The sequence below is a fragment of the Protobothrops mucrosquamatus genome, unplaced genomic scaffold (assembly GCF_001527695.2).
Source record: "Protobothrops mucrosquamatus isolate PMUCROS unplaced genomic scaffold, P.Mucros_1.0 scaffold1, whole genome shotgun sequence".
In the NCBI taxonomy this organism is placed as follows: Eukaryota; Metazoa; Chordata; class Lepidosauria; order Squamata; family Viperidae; genus Protobothrops; species Protobothrops mucrosquamatus.
This window is the reverse complement of record NW_015386388.1, coordinates 5,564,894-5,584,004: the sequence shown is the minus strand read 5'-3', so window position 1 is coordinate 5,584,004 and position 19,111 is coordinate 5,564,894. Positions and strand designations below refer to the sequence as shown.

General features: G+C 37.1%; 1 protein-coding gene across 1 annotated transcript in view; it reads right to left on the bottom strand.

The window, feature by feature from the left end:
• Positions 1-18,891, bottom strand: part of LOC107303101 (corticotropin-releasing factor receptor 1) — a 79,999-nt gene extending 61,108 nt beyond the window's left edge. The window contains exons 1-2 of the mRNA XM_015832296.2: positions 18,867-18,891; positions 16,488-16,715 (exon numbers count right to left, since the gene is read on the bottom strand). Of these exons, the coding sequence (XP_015687782.2) occupies positions 16,488-16,715; positions 18,867-18,891 (253 nt within the window). The remainder of the gene's footprint in view (positions 1-16,487; positions 16,716-18,866) is intronic.
• Positions 18,892-19,111: the final 220 nt, after the last annotated feature.

Below are 19,111 nucleotides of genomic sequence, written 5' to 3'. Positions count from 1 at the left end.
GCTATTTTGCAGACAATAACTGTAAATGACTATAAATATTAATGGTTAGTTTCAACCAGCAGTTGCACAAAGCTTGTTAATGAGCAGCTTCCTGATTTATTTGCAGAATCTGTAGAAGGCATCCATTACACAGACACAGACACACACACACACACACACAGACACACACATACACACACACACACACACACACACGTCCTAAATAAGCAGCCCAGGATATCTCATCCAAATAGAATGTTCTATCAGCATTGTGCCATCTTTTCATTAGCACCAAGGTACACAATTCTTGGTCCCACTTTTTGCCGCCTAACAGCCTTTCTCTTTTATAGGCAGGACTAAGAATTATCAGTCCCCTTGAGCTTTTTAAAGGAGAAAAATGCTTAAGACACTTTAAACAACTCAACATATAAAAATTATTTCAGAGACTTTTAAAAATGTGTTCTCAGCTTCTGGAGATTTAAGGCACTCATTCAGTCCCTTTAAAATGCTTAAGTGTGACAAAAATAAACCAAAAGTGTTGGTCCCATTCAATCCAGCAACCTAATGTCATCAGCCATATCTTCCCTGCCTCTCAGACACTGCTTTTTTTTAAAAAAAATGTCACAATAGAGTGTTAGTGTCCTGTTGTATAATGTGAACTTCCAATTGATCAGGGCTGAATAGATTGCACCTTAAATACAATGTTATCTTTTAAATGAAAGTACAGATTTGGGCAAAAGATACACCAAGGGGCAATAGGTGTAAGGGGCTCAGAATAACTCAGAAAAATATCTATGGCTGCATTTTCAGCTTTCATAATTTTCAAAAATACACCTTTAGTGAGCCCCCTTGCTTGGCAATGTTGTAGAGAGCATGTGTGTTAGAGAAAATAAAAGTAATATTGTTGGTGGCGCAGCCTCCCAACCAAGGAGAAAATGTGAACCATGTTTTATAAAAGCAAACTGCAGATCTTTCAACGAGGCATGAAGTCATGATGATGAGAGATTTTAATTGCTTCAATATCTATTGGGAGACAATATCTACAAAACATGGCCCTTTCAGGAAATTTCTGTCTTGTCTTGCTGACAACTTTCTCCCTCAGAGAATAGAGGAAGGCATAAGAAAGTCAGCTATCCTTGACATGATACTGATCAATAGGGAAGACTTAGTTAAGGAGATAAAAATAGCAGGAACTTTCAGGGAAAGTGACTGAGTAATGATGGAATTCTTAATTTTAAAGGAAAGGAAAGCTGAATGTAGTCAAACACATACTTCTGAATGCCGAAAAATGGGATTTTAATAGATTCAGACCAATTATATGTAGGATCCAAGGTCAGGAAAAGCTAATAGGAAAAAGAGTTCGAGATGGGATGGAGTGTCAGAAGAATAAAGATACTAAAAGCACAAGTGCAACAGTTCTAACAAGCAAGGAAAAATGAAGGACAGCAAAAGAAACCACTGTGGTTACATAAAAAAGCTTAATAAATATCTGAAAGAGAAAAAAGAAACATATATATAAAATGGAAAGAGTACCAGATGAACTACCAAACAGATAGCTCAAAACTGTAGAGCAGGTGTCAGGAAAGCTGAGATTAGCAAAGAATTCTGACAATAATAAAATGACTTGATGTTCAAAAAGAAAAGAAAAGAAAAAGAAAAGCTCAATAAAAAAAATATCAAGGCAAAATGCTAACTGGCAACAGAGAAACAGGCAGATTGACAACTCCTATTTAGGTTGTCTTTTCCATCAAAGAACTATGTGTTCTACCAGGAAATTGTGAAGGGCAGGATAAAGAGGCAAAACTGAAGTTTGGGATTAAAACAAAAATTGTCAATGAGCACCTCTTTACTTTGAATGAATTTACAACTTTAGGATCACTTGAATTTATTCCTAATGGCAGGAGCTACTGATAGTCTGGCTGAACCCTAATATTGGATTGGATTTCAGATGCCAGGAGGAGAGCAAATGTTGCCCCTACTTTCAAAAAAGAGAAAAGAAAAGATCTAGCAAATTATCAATCACTTTGTTATTGGCAACTGGAAAGATTCTAAGGCAGCCGATCAATTTGTAAGCTTTTTGAAAATAGTGGTAATTACCACAAATCATCACTGATGTGTCAAAATTAAATCTGGCCAGATTAATTTTATTTCACTTTTGATATTTGCTAATAGAGTCTGGAAATGTTATAAACCTATGTAATATACTTTGACCAATGAAGCATTTGACAAGTACATCATGCTTAACTTATTTGCAAGTTGGATAAGTACCTAACTGGTTCAAGAAACCTACTGAAGGACTATTCCATCAAGGGTTCCTCATCCAATTTGACAGAAGTATTGAGTGAAATGCTATAAGTATTAATTCTATGTGTTTTATTCATTAATATTTTCATTTAATGATTTGGGTGAACTCAGGAAATCATCTGATCAGATTTGTAAATGACATAAAATTGGATGACAGTTAGTACCCTAAAAGAGAAATTTATCTGTAAAACCAATATTGGCTGTAACTGTTTGCAAATTAAATGAGAAAGCTATAGATAAAGATGCTGGAGTATAGGGCATTCCAAGAAGATGATTGAGGCACTAGTTTTGTTTTTTTATATTATTTATTTATTTACTTATTTACTTATGTATTTATTATCTATATATAAAATACAAAGAAAAGTAGAAGTGGGAAATTAGGGGAAGGAAAAAGAGAGGGGAAAAGAAAATGTAAGGTACAAGAGAAAAAAGAAAAAAAGGCATTGACTTCTGACTCTTTTCAGCACAGTACAAAATAAAAATATTCCAGCTTCAACTTTTTGTTTTTATACATTAGTATATATAACTAGCCATTTCTATAATGACAAATCAGTTTAATTGACAAAACCAAAGTCAAATTTTTTTTTTCATCCCAAGCACAAAATCCAGAAGTGATAAGGTTTATTTTGGTTTTAGGTTTTCTAGTTTTATTAGTTCTGGATTTTATTGTTATTGTGAGCCATAAGGAGTGGTATTCTAAAATTGGTGGCCATACAATCTTTAAATATTGTAAGTCATAATAAATAAAATAAAATAAAATAAATAAAATAAGATGTAATCCAGCTGCAAAGAAGGTCATCATGCATTACAAATCACAGAAAGCAAGCATTCCATTCTAGTCTCTTTTGGTGAGACATCAGACATAAGTATAATATCCAGTTCTGAATACCACATATTACAAAGGTTTCTGAGAAACTGGAATACATTCAGAAAAGGTCAACAGAGATAATCAAAACTATGAAGAAAGACTAAAGGAACTGAGTAAGCTTAGTTTTGAGAAAAGACTGCCATGAAAGCACTCTTTAACTGTCTGAATGAGAATATCAGACAGAAGAATATCCAGATCTGTTCTTTTTCATTCCATATATTGGGAAATGTATGAAAGGATAGGAACATGGATTCTTATTGAAATGTAAGCAGAAACTTCCTGCCAGTAAAAGTTTGACAATAAAACCAATTATCAGAGATGCAGTAGACTCTCTTCATTGGATGTTATCAGACAAAGGTTATATAGCCATCTGCCCGAGAAGTTTTAATCTGAATTCCTTCACTGATTAGATTCAATTCCATTTAATTCCATGATTTCATAGTAATAGATCAGGGAACTCCACTTAGGTTTCTTTCTGCACCTCACTTTATTCTGATTCTAGGAGATAGAAAGATTATCTGATTTACCTGCAGAAGCTCAGCAAGGTTATCTATTTACCTTATTCTAATGACTTTTTATTCTTTTGCACATATGGTAATAATAATAATGGCATTTGTGTTTATCTTTTCAGACAGCTTAGATTATATAACTTATATAGGGATTTGCCCTTATTGTGATAGGATGAAACCCACAAATGGAACACACAGCTAGAGGGATTTAAATTATTTAAAAGAAACAGACCAAATAAAAGAGGAGATGGAGTTGTTCTCTATATAAGAAATAACTACATTTCTACAGAATTAAAGCACAACAATGATGAAAACTGTCTTGAATGCATTTGGGTCAATATAAAAGGGGGGGAAATGACATTGTCATAGGTGTATACTATAGGCCACCCTACCAAACAGAGGAAATAGATGGACTTTTTGCTAGTCAGTTAACTAAGGTATGTAGGAAGCACATCATAATAGTAATGGGGGAACTTTAATTACCCTGATATCAACTGGGAAACAAACTCTGCACTAAGTGGAAGATCAAACAGATTCCTGACAAACCTAGCAGACAACTTTGTCTCCCAAAAAGTAGAGAAGGGAACTAGGGGATTAGCCATATTGGACCAGATTCTCACTAACGGGGATGAAATGATAGATGTTGAAGCCACAGGAACCTTGGGGGGTAGTGATCATACAATATTGGAATTCAACATTATGCAAGCACAAGCAATAGAACAAGTCAAACTAGAGTCTTGGACTTCAAGAAAGCTAATTTCAATAAACTTAGAAAGAACTTGAGAAGGATTCCATGGATGAGAATCCTCAAGGGGAAAACAACTCAAGAAGCTTGGGAAATTTTGAAAAGTGAGATAATAAAAGCCCAGTCTAGCACAATACCAATGAAGAAGAAAAATAACAGCTCTCAAAAGAAACCAGCATGGCTGCATAAAGAACTCTTTGATAAATTGAAAGACAAAAAGGACAAGTATAACAAGTGGAAAGAGGGGCACATAACTAAGGCAGAATATCAGCAAACAGCCCGAGCCTGCAAAGATGGAGTGAGGAAAGCTAAGGCTCAAAATGAACTAAGGCTTGCAACAAAAGTAAAAAATAACAGCAATAAAAAAGCTTCTTTCAACATGTAAAAAACAAGAAAGAAGTCAAGGAAATGATTGGCCCATTACTGGGAGAAAGTGTCAAGAAGGTGACAAGCAACAGGGAGAAAGCAGAACTATTTAACTCGTTTTTTTGCATTCGTCTTTACACAAAGGAAAAAAACAGTCCAACCTATTAAAAACAGTACCACAAAAAACAAATTAGAAACACAAGTTAAGATAGGCAAGAAAATGGTAAGTGAGCAACTGTCACACCTAGACAAGTTCAAATCACCAGGCCAGATGGATTATACTCCAAGGTTCTCAAGGAACTGGCAGATGTGATCTCAGAACCACTGAACTATATTTTTCAAAGATCCTGGAGCACTGGGGAACTACCAGAGGACTGGAAAAGAGCTGATGTAGTTCCCATCTTCAAAATAGGGGGAAAAAGGACCCAGGAAATTACAGACCTATCAGCCTGACCTCAATACCTGGGAAGATTATGGAAAAGATTATCAAACAACAAATCAGCAAACATCTATAGGCAAACAAAGACATTACCAAAAGCCAGCATGGGTTTGTCAAAAACAGATCATGCCAGACAAATCTTATTGCATTCTTTGATCAAGTGACAAAATTAGTGGACGAGAGAAATGCTGTGGATATAATTTATTTCGACTTCAGTAAGGCATTTGATAAAGTAGATCACAACCTACTACTTGATAAGATAGAAAAATGTGGGTTAGACAGCATCACCACCAGATGGATTCATGGCTGGCTGGCCGGCCGTACTCAGTGTGTGGTCCTCAATGGAACTGCATCTACATGGAGGGAATTGAGTAGTGGGGTACCCCAGGGCTCTGTTCTGAGCCCAGTGCTCTTCAACATCTTCATCAATGATTTGGATGAGGGGACAGATGGGGAAGCAACCTAGAACTAAGGAGAAACTTCCTGACAGTTAGAACAATTAATCAGTGGAACAACCTGCCTCCAGAAGCTGTGAATGCTCCAACACTGGGAGTCTTTAAGAAGAGAATGGACAGCCATTTGTCTGAAATGGTACAGGGTTTCCTGCCTGGGACGAGATGACCTCCAAGGTCCCTTCCAACTACTACTACTACTACTACTACTACTACTACTACTACTACTACTACTACTTATTATTATTATTATTATTATTATTATTATTATTATTATTATTATTATTATTATTATTATTATTATTATTCCCAAATCCTGTAAGTTATATTGGGTGAGAAGGGAACAATTAACCTTACGTCTCCAAGGAAGCTTGCGGATAAGTAGGATACTTCTCTGTTTGTTAACAACTCTGCCTCTCAGGTGGGCCTGCCCTTAGAAGTCTAATTGACTCTGAGCCTGCATAGTTCCTAGACTGAACCACTTCCAAATTCAAGAATGAAGGAACTGAGCAGCCTTTGTGTGGCACACAGCAGGTCATGCTGGCAAAGGTAGGCCCAGTTGTGATTTACTTGAAAGGGACATACTGATGTTGGTCCATAAGGCTCTGTGCCATTAATTCCCCAGAAATACATAAGTTCCCTGCTCTCTTGAGAATCAAATCACATAGACTAAACTCTTCCTCCAAAAATGGGATGTACAAGCTATTAGTCTCAGAATTTTAGCAGATGCTGGCAAAGAAAGCTAATTTTTTCTCAAATTTAAAAAAAAAAAAAGCCTTTCAGCTACATGCTAACAGGAGCTTCATCTGCTGCCAGATAAGGAAGTGTAACTAAGTGTTAAGCACTCATGCAAAAATAATTTTTAGCATCCATTCATTCCAGTCTAAAGATTTGTATATGTGCAGTGAGACTTGGCTGCATGCTATAGTGAGGATGAATGTTGGCGTGCAAACTTGCCAAACAGATGGTTGGCACAGGACATCTTGGAAGGCAGAGGCTATTGAAAAGTCACCTGAGTTGAAGAAGAAAGTCAGTGATATTCAGAAGGAATACTTTATTTAAGGTTAAATGTGATAGGGAGCCCAGATTGCAGGCTGGAGTAAAAGGCAAGTTCTAAGTTTACAAAAGGTAAAGTAAATGTGGGTTCTGTGTATTCCTACATTTCAACATATGTCTCCTTGTGTTAATTAAGGCCGATGCAAGATGAGTTAATGCATGGTAGACATATTTAGACCACCTCTAAATTAGATGACAGGAGAGAAATCGTCCTGGTATATCTTTTTGTCAGTTTCACAGCAATGTTTGTTAAACACTTGCAGAATCATATTCTCATTCATCATCTCTGGTCAGATATTAATATGCTCTAACTCTGATCTAAAACAACATACTTCAACTGTGCACCCCAAATGTATGTAGTTACAATTCTCATCATGACTGTGCTGGCTGGGAAAGATGATACAACAATATATCCTTGGTTCAAAAAGATGTTTCTTCTATTTTTCATGGATCAAGTTTTCTTTTATTCTAATGATAGGTTTAAGTAGTAGTTAGGTTAAGATAAAACTTATTGGCTGTGTTCATGCCACAGGTTAATTTGATTGCCTCTTTTTCAGGTTTGAATCATCAGCTAAACATCACGTAGCACTTAGACTTATATACCACTTTACAGTGCTTTACAACCCTCTCTAAGCAGTTTACAGAGTCAACATATTATGCCCAACAAACTGGCTCCTCATTTTACTGACCTTGTAAGGATGGAAGGCTGAGTCAACCTTGAGTCGGTGAGAATCGACCTGCTGGCAGTAGGCAGAATTAGCCTACAACACTGCATTTTAGTCACTGAACCACCACAGCTCCTGCCCATCCTGCAATGGGCAGGATTCACACAATATACTAAACCACACAAAATAAAATGTTAAAAATTAACCAATTTAGCATGTGGTGCAAACATAACAATTAGATTTATAACTAGCTTGGTTAAATACATAAATATGTTGTTGATTTCAGTTATTGAAGATCCCTCCAATTGCTAATCTAGCACTAGTCATTCAATCACTCTAGTGACCAATTTCCCTCTGCTTCTGTACTTCCAAGAAAGAAAGAAAACAGCAGATGCTGGTATATCCTGGATAGTCCCCCCCCCCCGCCTCCCTGGGGAAGAACAGTATCTTCTCTTAAAAATGCTGAATGACAAATTGGTGGAGCAACCTTGAATTTTAAGGAAACATAAAGCTTACAGAACAATGCAATAAATTGGTAAAAAAAATGTTGGAACTAAAAATCAGTCTTCTGAATGTCTATTTTTGGAATTCTGAAATTTGAATGTTGTAATATTTTTTTTATGGATTTTGACCCAACAAGGGAACCGACTGTTAATTACTTTTTTAAAAAAGTATTATTAAGTATACACCTTGATCAATCCAGTTTTCCACCATGTCCTCCTATGTCTTCAGGTCCTTGAGATGGTGATAAAATTAGGATTCTGATTTTTTAATTTTGACAAGACAAGCCTCTCTGAAATTAAAAGAATTTGCTTGATAATGTTTCCTGTCAGACTCCCTTAGTCACACTTGACAGAAATGACACAGACATTTGACACAGTTACACAGGGACATTTTTTTTGCAACAAAGACACTTAAGGCAATTGATTGTCCTCTACCAACATGGCTTATTCTCAGTTGACTGCTGTTTAAATTCAGTGCTTATTTTTCCTGATTTTCCCACTATTTAATGAACCCCTTGTTTTCTACGATTCTTGCTTGGTGATAAAAGCAGTTGATAAATAGCATAATTGGTCATTCCTGCCCTGAGAAATTATATCTTCCAATGTATTTTCCAGAATATCCCTTACTACTTCCCTTTCATATAACTTGAAGGACCATGTCTTGAAAGACCAGGAGCCATTGCTTCTTCCAGATTCAGAATGGTTTGTAAAGAGATTAATTTCTCCTCCCCTCTCCCATTTATATAGCAAAAGATTCCTCTTTCTCCAAATATATAGGACAGGAATGAGTGATATGCTCTCCATTTCTTTGTGTGGGGCCAGCAACATATCTGCGGTTTCAGTTTTCTTTGAGTGACTTGGTATCTTCCAGTCTATGAGCCAGTGAGGCAATGGCAGACTTTGTCCTATACCTCCCTCAGTTATCCAAATTTTTGCTCTCCAAATCTTCCTTCACCCTAAAGTCAGAAGCAATGGCTCATATAGTCATTCAGGTATTTATATGGGTACTGAAAACAGAAAAGCCCCCCCCCCCAAAAAAGCAATATTGACGCACATTAATGAAGGCTTCCCTGGAATATTTGATGTCTACATAAATTTTCCAAGAAAGAAATATTGAAGAGAGCCTTTCCTGTGCCAGAGTTTCAGAATATGCTCCCTCTCAACTCACTTTCCAATTTCCTCAAAATAGGAGAAATGGAGGAATTATGGTACATGAGGGTCAGGACAAACGAAAGGCCATTAGTTCCACATACTCTCCTACAGAAATGGAAAGGCTTTCTGGTGATGAAGGGAAGCAGAGCACTTGTAGGCAGACTTGGCAAGGGCTAGCTGGACTGCAGGAAAACTACTGGGATGGGCAAAGACAGGGAACTTTTCAGAAAAAGTGAGGGTCACAGTTCAATAAAAGTATGGGCAGACTTGTAAAAAAACAAACTCTGCCATGGGAAAATATCTGGCCAGTAACAAAGGTATTGCTTTGAAGTGGCTTTGTGTATTTTATATTCTCATATATCTGTAGATAATGGATCACAAACAGATGAAGCTTCACATTGGTACTAAAATAGGGCCTGCTTATTTCAGAAGTGTGCCAGGAATTTTGACAAGAAACTGGTCAGTTATAAAGTAAAAAAAAAAAAAAGGGGGGGGGGTCCTAAAGCTGCTTCAGGATGTAGAGGCATTGTTCAAATTGAATGAATTTCAAACCCTGGCATGTCATCAGATTTGACAGTATGAGATGTGACTCTTGACCACTTCAACATGAAGCCATCAAAAGTAAGAAAATGAATATGAATTTTTTTAAAGCCCCCCCCCACATGCCCATCTAAGAGAAGGGGTGTCAGAAAGGGAATACCAACATTTATAACATGGAAGTTTGGGGGAAATTATAATATTTTCCAGCTTCCATGGTAACCCATCATGCTGCTTGTTTGCTGTGAGCTGGAATAGAAGACATTCAAAAGGAGTTTTTTTAATGTCCTCTCCTGACATGACACTGAACAAGCCTGTGAGAAATCTAAAACTGTTTCAGGTTCTTTTGGTCCATCTCTACTTCTGCAGAGTAGCATGCTCTATCCAACAAATGTCTCAAGGGTATGTCTATGGAGATTCTCAGTCATCCAGGTCATGGCTGTCCCATGTTATTAGAAGGCAACTGGATTTTTTTGTTTTTCTTTGAAGATGTTTCACTTCTCATCCAAGAAGCTTCTTCAGCTGATTGGATGATGGGAACTTTGGGATGAACACTCTTCAAATGGTGTGGGAGTATGAATGGATTTCCAGAAAACATTGCAGACTAGAGGAACTATTTGTGCTTCAGTTTGAGATGCAAATAACACAGACTCATCCCCAACAGCCTACGCCTGTCTTCAACAGTGAAGGGACACATCCTACAGCCAAGAAGGCTCCACACCCATTTGCACTAGTCAGGTGACCCTGAGGACATAGGAAAACCTCCAAATGGCCTCAACGACTCTCTAAAAGAATGCAAATGCCCAGCTGTCTGCAAGGAGTATAAACCTTTCCATTCCCCACCATCCGGTCAGAGCTGAAGAAGCTACTTGGATGAGAAGTGAAACATCTTGAACGGAAAACAAGAAAGTCCTGTTGCCTTCTGAAAAAGCACCTTTGGGTCTCAAGGGTATTTGCCACATTTCAAAGTCTGAAAAGCATTCTTGATGGCCCAAACTCCTTGTTAAATATATCACTCAGCTCATAGTAGCTATTTGGATTGACATTCATAGAGCAGTTAGTTCTCTGGAATCTCTGAACTAGATTGGAGTAGCACAGTTCTCAAAATAAAACCAGATGCCTCAGCTTATACAACAAAGGAAAGATGAGACTGGAATGATGGAAGGTGGAAGGTGGGTTAATGAAACATATTTGAACCTATTTGGCTTGTTGATTTTTGTATCTCAAAGAATCAAAGTAGTTCAGAGCATTCAGTGATGATGAATGAACATAGCTGTCAATCTTCCATTGTTTCAGCTATAATACGAAGATAGATAGATTAAGTAGGAAGAGTATATTTGTGTGCAATGGAAAACTCAGTGAAATTGCCTATGGCATCAGAGTTTATTAGAGTTCATAGCCGCATTTTGCAATTAATCATATTTGCAAGGTAACTTGAATAGCTAGATGACATTAAATAGCTCCACAAAAAATCTGGACTATACTTAGTTTCTGGTGGGCCCCACTTGTGGCTAGGATCACATTATTTCCTGATATAAAACATTAGCTGGCAAAATGCCATCTCCACCAATTGCGTCAATTTGCTTATATTTGAATGGGGTTGATGTAGCCAGATTTTCATAAGAAATGGCCAACCTCTCCGCCATAAACTTTGTGTGTGATGGTACAACTTCTGGACAGTGAGAGGACTTCTTTTGTTTCCTAGGTGCATAGATTCAACAAATGCAGTCTCCAATGTGCAGACAGATATAGAGGGAGAAGGGAAGGAAAATGAAGAGTGGCATCTTCCTCTCCCATTTGCAGTTGTCCACTTGTCCTTCAACTTCCCATCTACACTCAGACAGACTTGCATTAAAATAGTCATCACAATCTCAGTCCCTTGAAGTATTAGTTCATCTGAGATTTCATTAAATAGGCCTTATTTAATTGATCAATTAAGCCTCTTTCATTTCAGCTCACATTCTATATTTGTGGATGAAATTCTGTGCCTACACTGAATGCTTACCTGCCAGAAGCAATGGATCTTATTGGCAGTCATATGCCTGACAGAATCCCAAAGATTTATCTCAGACATGTCACAGGTTAGCATAGTCCAGACAAGCCTAGATCAATAAGTGGATTGCCTACTTTGAATCTCCATCAGTCAGTGAGACTTATTAAGAAAGCTACCTTCACTTGATCAGCAGGAAAATCCTGTGACCTTAGAGACATGTACAGTTTGCTTTGAGCAAAGAAGGCAGTAATCTGACTTGGGTTTCTGTCCCAAGAAAGTAGGAATCTGGCACCTGCTGAGCTAACAGTTCCATGTTAGGACTAGCTAATATACTGGTATCTGGGTAGCTATCTAGTATAGATATATAAGCAAAGGATTGGCCAAGTGATTGACAGCAGAATCACCTGGAGTTTATGACATCAAGACTCTGGAAGAATTAAGGTTAGGATTATTTTACTGAATCTCTTTCCCTATAATTTCAACTCATGGGAGCTGGTTTTATTCTCTGGACAAGGGAGAATAAATCTACTGCCTCCTTTAGGTGTCTGAACAGACTTCTCTTCTACAGGGTAAACATATCTCATTCCTCGTACAACTGGATTCCAATCTCTTCAAAATCTTGGTAGAATTAGATAGAGCTTTTGAAGTGGAGTCTGATCACTCCAAAACAGAGCGAGAATTACTTTCTATGCTCCTATTAATACATCCCCAAGTAGTATTTGCATTTTTAATAGCTGCATTATAGTGTTGGCTTATGTTCAATTTGTGATCTATTAAAGCACCTGGATCCTTTCCACATATACAATTACCAAGCCAGATCTCTCTCTCTCTCTCTCTCTCTCTCTCTCTCTCTCTCTCTCTCTCTCTCTCTCTCTCTCTCTCTCTCTCTCTCTCTCTCTGCTCCTCCCCTCCCTGCATCTTACATAAATTCTCTTTATTTTTTCTCTCTGGATTTTACATTTCTCCCTGTCAAATTATTTCAGCTCACAAATCAAGCCTATCTAGATCTTTTTATATTCTTTTTCACTTCTAAAATGTTAGCTATTTCTCCTAGTTTTGTATCATCCCCGCTTTTGATAATCATCCCCTCAATCACTTATTCTAACACATTAATAAAAATCCTGACCAAAACTTGGCCCAGGACAGATATATTTAGCATTGTACTCAGTATTATTCTCCAAGCTGATATGGAGATATTTATGAGGATCTTATGTGGTCATTCACAAATGTTAAATTTATCTAGCGGTTCTATAATCTAGCCCACATTTTATCATTACCAGTTTATCGGTAGGAATATCATGAGAGACTTTGTCAGTAAGATTGGTAGCTATCATTCTGAGCCTTGAGCAGGCATGTAATGACTTCTTCCCAATGTTGTGAATTGTGAAAGAGCAATCAAGGCAGAGTCCGCTGCTTAAAGTTGGTAGAACCCAGTGCTGGGACTCAGCCAGTTTGCACCACTTCAGCAGAACTGGTAGCTATTTTTTTGTTGCCCAGGTCCAGAACAGACTTCCGGAAGCAGCATGCCTGGACTCTCAACATAGCATCTCTGCCCTGAGAAACTCTGGCTCTTAATCTCCCACTTCTTCCATTCTCAGTTCCTGCTACCCCTGTTTATTTTCACAAGCCACAGAGAAAATTTAGCCCTCAGATTGAAACAAACTTTCTCAGATTGTTCAATGAGTAAAATATTGTTTCATAGCCATTGCGATATTGATGATTCCATTCTCTCAGTTTGGTCAGAAATAGTATATCAGAAGTCACTGAAGGTTCTAGAACCTTTTCAATGTAGATGCATGCCAGATGCTTTGGAATATTGGATTAAATGTTTATTCATGTTCTTAATTCAGACATTTCTGCAATTTCTAGCACATTAGAGCAACTGATGCCACTAGTTACCAGAAGGAATCACATTTGGATGGCTGACTCAGTGGCATAAAACAAATAAGGACCTCCCATGGCAACCTCTTTCAAAATGGCATCCTCGGTGCCCTCAGATACTGAGCTATATCTCCAATCTGCAATACTGGCTGGCTGAGGATAGTAAGATTGGTTATCCAGCACTCTAAAGCCACTAAGATGGGGAAAACTACCCTTTTCTGGCACTAAATGGATTATGTTTCAAGTTTCAAATGAATTTTAAAAATGGCTATATTGGTTTTGGAGACATTCTTGGTTAGAAGCATAGCAGAGCTGTCAGGAGAGACAAAAACATTTTTGTTTTTAATCAGAGGTAGAGAAGAGGGGGAATGAGGTAGTGTGCATTGTTTCAATGAAACTTTGACTCCAAAACCCTGCATACAGTAATGCAGGGTTTTTAAATCAGTAACTATGATACTTTGTATAATTAAAAGTATCTACATGTTAAAAAGTATATATATGTTAAAAATATCTACATGTTATTAGGACTAGAATTCACAGTCTCCCAGTTTCTTGACTGACCCTTTAAACCACTACAGAAAAACTGATTCTTGTAATTATAGAACCATTACATCCCCAAAACCTGTCTCTCTCTTTCTTCTTCTTCCTCACTCACAGACTTATTCAGGTTTAAATCAAGAGGTGATTTGCTTAAGCAACTTCTGGCACCCTGTCATAGATTGTACTAGTATCTTGGGCCTTCTTTTTCAATGCTCCTGTGAGCAGCTGCCTGTTTAATGGCTCAAAGTGCCATTTTGGGTGAATGCCTGGGATTTGTGAGAAAGGTTTATGATCGGGAAAGAGGTGACATAGTTAATTAAAATTGATTATGGTCACCCTAAAATAAGTAAAGTGTCCAAAATGCAAATATAAAGCACACTTATAAATATTTTATATGTAATAATTAATACAATAGTGTATTTTAGAAAAATATTTTATATATTTGATAAGTATAAGGATAACAAGTTCTAAAAATATAACGATAAATGCTAAATAGATTAAGCTTTTCCCTGGTTGCAAAACTCTATAGGACAGCTCTACACATTTTCTCTGCAGCTTCATATGTAACTATTTTTCAACAAATAATTAATCTGATTCAGGAGATGCTGGCAGCAAATGCACCAACTATAAACATGATCTTTAGGTTGAAATATAAAGCTCAGTTGGATATGGCACAAAGTTTAAGATATTGGGGTAACAAGGCTGAGCAACAGCCCCATTCTAATTTCTTGTCTGACCAAATTTCAGCTGCTCCCTCAAGTTCTCCCTTTCTCTTACAATGACTTAAATCAGAATTCCTTTATGCTCACATGCTGACAAAATTGCTCTTCATGATTTAATGTTGTAATAAAGATAATTCACGCCAAGAGGTAAGACTGGTGAAGAGTGCTTGTTAATTAGGCAAGAAATTTACTTACAAATGAACTCATATAAATTAACAGGTGCCGTTTATGCACTATGCATATAAGCTTGGTAAAAAAAGAGACTTTAACCAGCTTTGCCCAGAGCTATCAAACACATGTTCAGCAGTGATGGTGATTAAACTCTTAAGGCTCCTCGGTCCTTATGCAGCACTTTTGCTGAACTTCATGTCCTTCTTGATTGCCAAAACTTTGCTTGATCAGGTGTGTGGCTGCCATGTACCCCCAAACTATGCCTTCTTTCATATTTCATTCAGATTATATCCACACATATCAAATCTTGTAGAAAGAAAGGAAATTCCTATGAATATTATAAGAAATTTGTAGTACATGGAAGAGACCTGGACCTCAGAGATATTTTGACCAATGCAATATAAACAGGGTTTCTTGTTTTAAGAGAAAGAAAGCAATGGCACGTGAGAAGGGCACAGATAGTTCAGATTCAGGTGCTAATTGCAGATACATGGGGAGGCATGAAGAAGCAGGTAATCAGGAATTTTTGGCAGGCAAAATGACGAAAAACTGGCACTTGGGGCTGGATCTTCAGTGTGTTGTATTCAGGCACAGTGAATAATTGGTCCTATCTTCTTAATAACAATGCAGTTCACCAGATTCCATATGCCTGCATGTGCCTTTATTATTGGAGCAAACCGGCTGCAGGTCTCTGTTAGGAACTCTGCCAGCATGCTGGATGGAACATTAATCAGGAGAGCGCTCCTGTATACCTTACTGGAAACAGGCGACAACAAAAATATCAACATTTATTTCAGGGTAGGCTGCAGTGCAAATTGTCAGTTCCAAAGCAGAATCTGAATTTAGACCCAAATCTCAACAGACAATAGACAGAGCAACAGTCATCCACAGTTTTTCCCCAGCTTCTTCTATCAGAGACATTTTCCTCATCAAAATGTTAGTTGTGGCTTTCAGTTCCTTCTGAGGAGAGAAATTATTCTCTTCTTTACACTTCTTGAACCAAATTGTTCTTTCACCAGAAAGAGTGTTCCCTAACCAACATCCATGATCCTTAATTTATTATTTCTGTTTACCTCCCAAATATTGAGAATCATAGATAGGCCTGTTAGCGGTTGTTAAGGCCTCTACCTGTGGGCCACTCAGATGTTTATGTACTCTGAGTAAATGCTTGCTCAGTCTGGTGCTAATGGGCATTGTGTCTGAGGATTATGAGAGTTTTAGTACTAAATTTATGGAGGATGCCAACTCTGATTTCTGATTGTAATCTGAAAGTGTGAAAAGATGGCTTGGGGAAGCTCACATTACACAATATGATGTAAAATATATCTTTGCAATTAATAAAACATGGATGAAAAATTGATATTTACTAAAACCAGGCTAATAGGGATAGTTCCAGATACCAAGGCTGCATAGTTAGCCAGATATCTTAGACTCCATTCCAAAAAAGGTATGGACTGAACATATTTTCATAGCCTCTAGTTTCCGATTCCAGAAATCAGCCAATCCTTGGTGATTACTGTACTGTTCTCAGAAAATGATTGTCCATCAAGTGGGACAATGTGTCAGTCTAATAGAGAGTAAGTCAAATCATTGAAACTTACTTACCAGTAATATTGTTGGCAGAAGAAAGATTTCCACAGTGTTCATCACCAATAGAGGCAGCAGCTAGGTTGAACCAGAAGAGAATAACCTGGGTGAAAAGAAAAGGCAGATGGCATGAGTGGCTGGAGGGAAGTAAATAGACAACTCTCAAGGGACAGTTCAGATTAATCTTTTCCATCTTGTGGGGTTCCAGATTGGCTGAGAATTCAAAGAGCTGTTGTTGCAACAGATCTGGAAGACATAGAGAACTTAACTGAGGTGTGAGGCATGGACAGCTCATCCATAAAAGTGAAGTGATGCTTAGAAACAGTGGGATTAATATAGAGAAGCAGAATTGGATAAAATAGAAGGTAATAGTCACAACCTCTTCACACTTGTGGAATTGAGGTGCTCAGTATTGTAAATATGAAAGGGAACATTGCCAGGTTTACTTTTAAATTTCTGAAGGTGACACTTTGCAAAACAAAAACAAAAAAACCTGAATAAGAATGTTTTAGGTTTCTTGGCATATCTTTGTTGTTTTGGCAGACTGTCGAGAACTTGTCATTCATCAAATACTGTCAAGTGCTAAGAATGTCTTTACATGACATATATCAGCTATTGTCAAATATCAGCCCATCACATACAAAAATGAAATATCATGCATAGATGGCTGTATCTTATGTTGAGGGACAGTGAATTCTCTATCCTATTTAGGTTGCAATGTTATATAAACTTATTTGGGCATAAGCTTAATGGAACTTAATGCACAAGACATGCACAAGATTACTAAATTACAACACTGATTTTCCCTGGCTAAGAAGTCTTCAAAAGGGAGAAAGAACTCTTTTTTTCCAAAAATTGGGAACTTTTTTCTACAATTCTATCTATTATTGCTATTATCATTCTCATTCTCATTATCAAAATCATTCTTTATAAATTCGAGAGTAGCCATATTAGATTTTACTAGAAAAATACTGTATGAACCATCCTCTTTTCTCCAATCATCAACCAGATGCCTCAAGAACTAAATAAGTGGTCCAGGTTCATCCAATAGATACACCCTTTGCTGATTCACTCTGGCTCATGTTGGCTTTTTACAGGCCATTCCCTTTTTTCCATGCTTTGCCTTCAGTTACTGCAGTATAGATGTGAACATGGTAGAAAACAAGACAGTGAAAGGATGCTGATGAGATAGAATCCCATCAGCGCTTAGGAATGCAGTAACTGTAGCTCACAAGTAGAGCCAATTCTCCCAATAAATCCTGTGTTTGAACATGGCTAGTTTGGATAAGGTTGGGAAAGATTTCTGTCAGAAGTACTGTTTCCTGAGTGTCAGCAAAACAATTGTAGACTAGTGGAGTACAAAGCAGCCTTCTGTGTAATTACAAACATCTTTATTTAAGGAAAATGTTCATCAGTATTTTCATTGTATGTAGGCGAAAACTGGTTTTGTTCCATCTTTCAGGGCAGGGAGTGATACCTGTAGACCTGCCACAGTAGTGAAAAGCACAGGTGTCACATATTTAAAAGCTGAGAATGTATATGAATGTTCAGAAAATGCAAGGTTTCAGTACTGTTAAATGTAATTTTATAAGGAGGACTTGGAGAAAAATGCTAAGTTATTGTGGAGAATTAATTTGGAGCAATGCAATAAGGAAGAATTTACAATAACTTATTAAGTACCAAATATTTCAGAGGGGGAAATGACTGAAAACAGCTACATACATCCACAAACATTATGGTTAAAATACTAGGGAAAATTAGGCTAACGTTATTTTGAAATATTTTACCCAGGCATGTTTAAGATTACATAACTGGGATACATAACTGCTAGTGCTAAAAGATGGGAAGCAATTTATTCAACCTTTTATTTTTAAGATTTATATCCCAATTTTCCTCAAGGAATTACGCATACATTTGCTCCTCTAATTTTTACTTTATATAAGTAAAAATATATCTCATAACCCTATGAGATAAAAATTGGTTGAGAAATCATGACTGGTCCAAAATTATCTAGTGAACTGCCACCTTCTTGGGGCTATTCCATTATCTTGTGAGATAAAGGGTGAAGATTAAAAAAAACTACACCATACTTGTGATAGGTTATGAGGCTACATTATGTTCAACCATTATGATTTATTATCTGGAAAGGATAGTTGTAGATAAAAACCAGAAATCTGTTCAGAATTTAGCTTGAGCTGAAAAAATTAGTAGCTATTAAAGGAAGGAGTTGATGAAATCCTCTATATAGAGCAAGCAAAAAAGGTAAAATTAACCAAACATCTACAAAAGAAACAGAACGTTTTTTTCCTAATAAAAGTGATGTTATGGGTTATCAAGTTGGTGTCAACTCTAAGTCACTACATAGACCTTTTTCAGAATGATCTGTTCCCAACTTACCCTTAGAAAGAGCCAGCATAGTCATACTCCACTTTGTATTAAGACTGCAGCTGTGGAGATGGTCAATAGTATAAAATACCTGGAGATGCAGATAACTAACAATCTGACTTGGTCTCTTCATACATCATCCATAGTGAAGCATGCAAACTAGTATCTGCATTTCCTACATCGGATGAGGAAAGCACATCTTTTTCCTTCTGTCATGGCCATTTTTTACAGAGGCACGATTGAGAGCGTTTTAACAA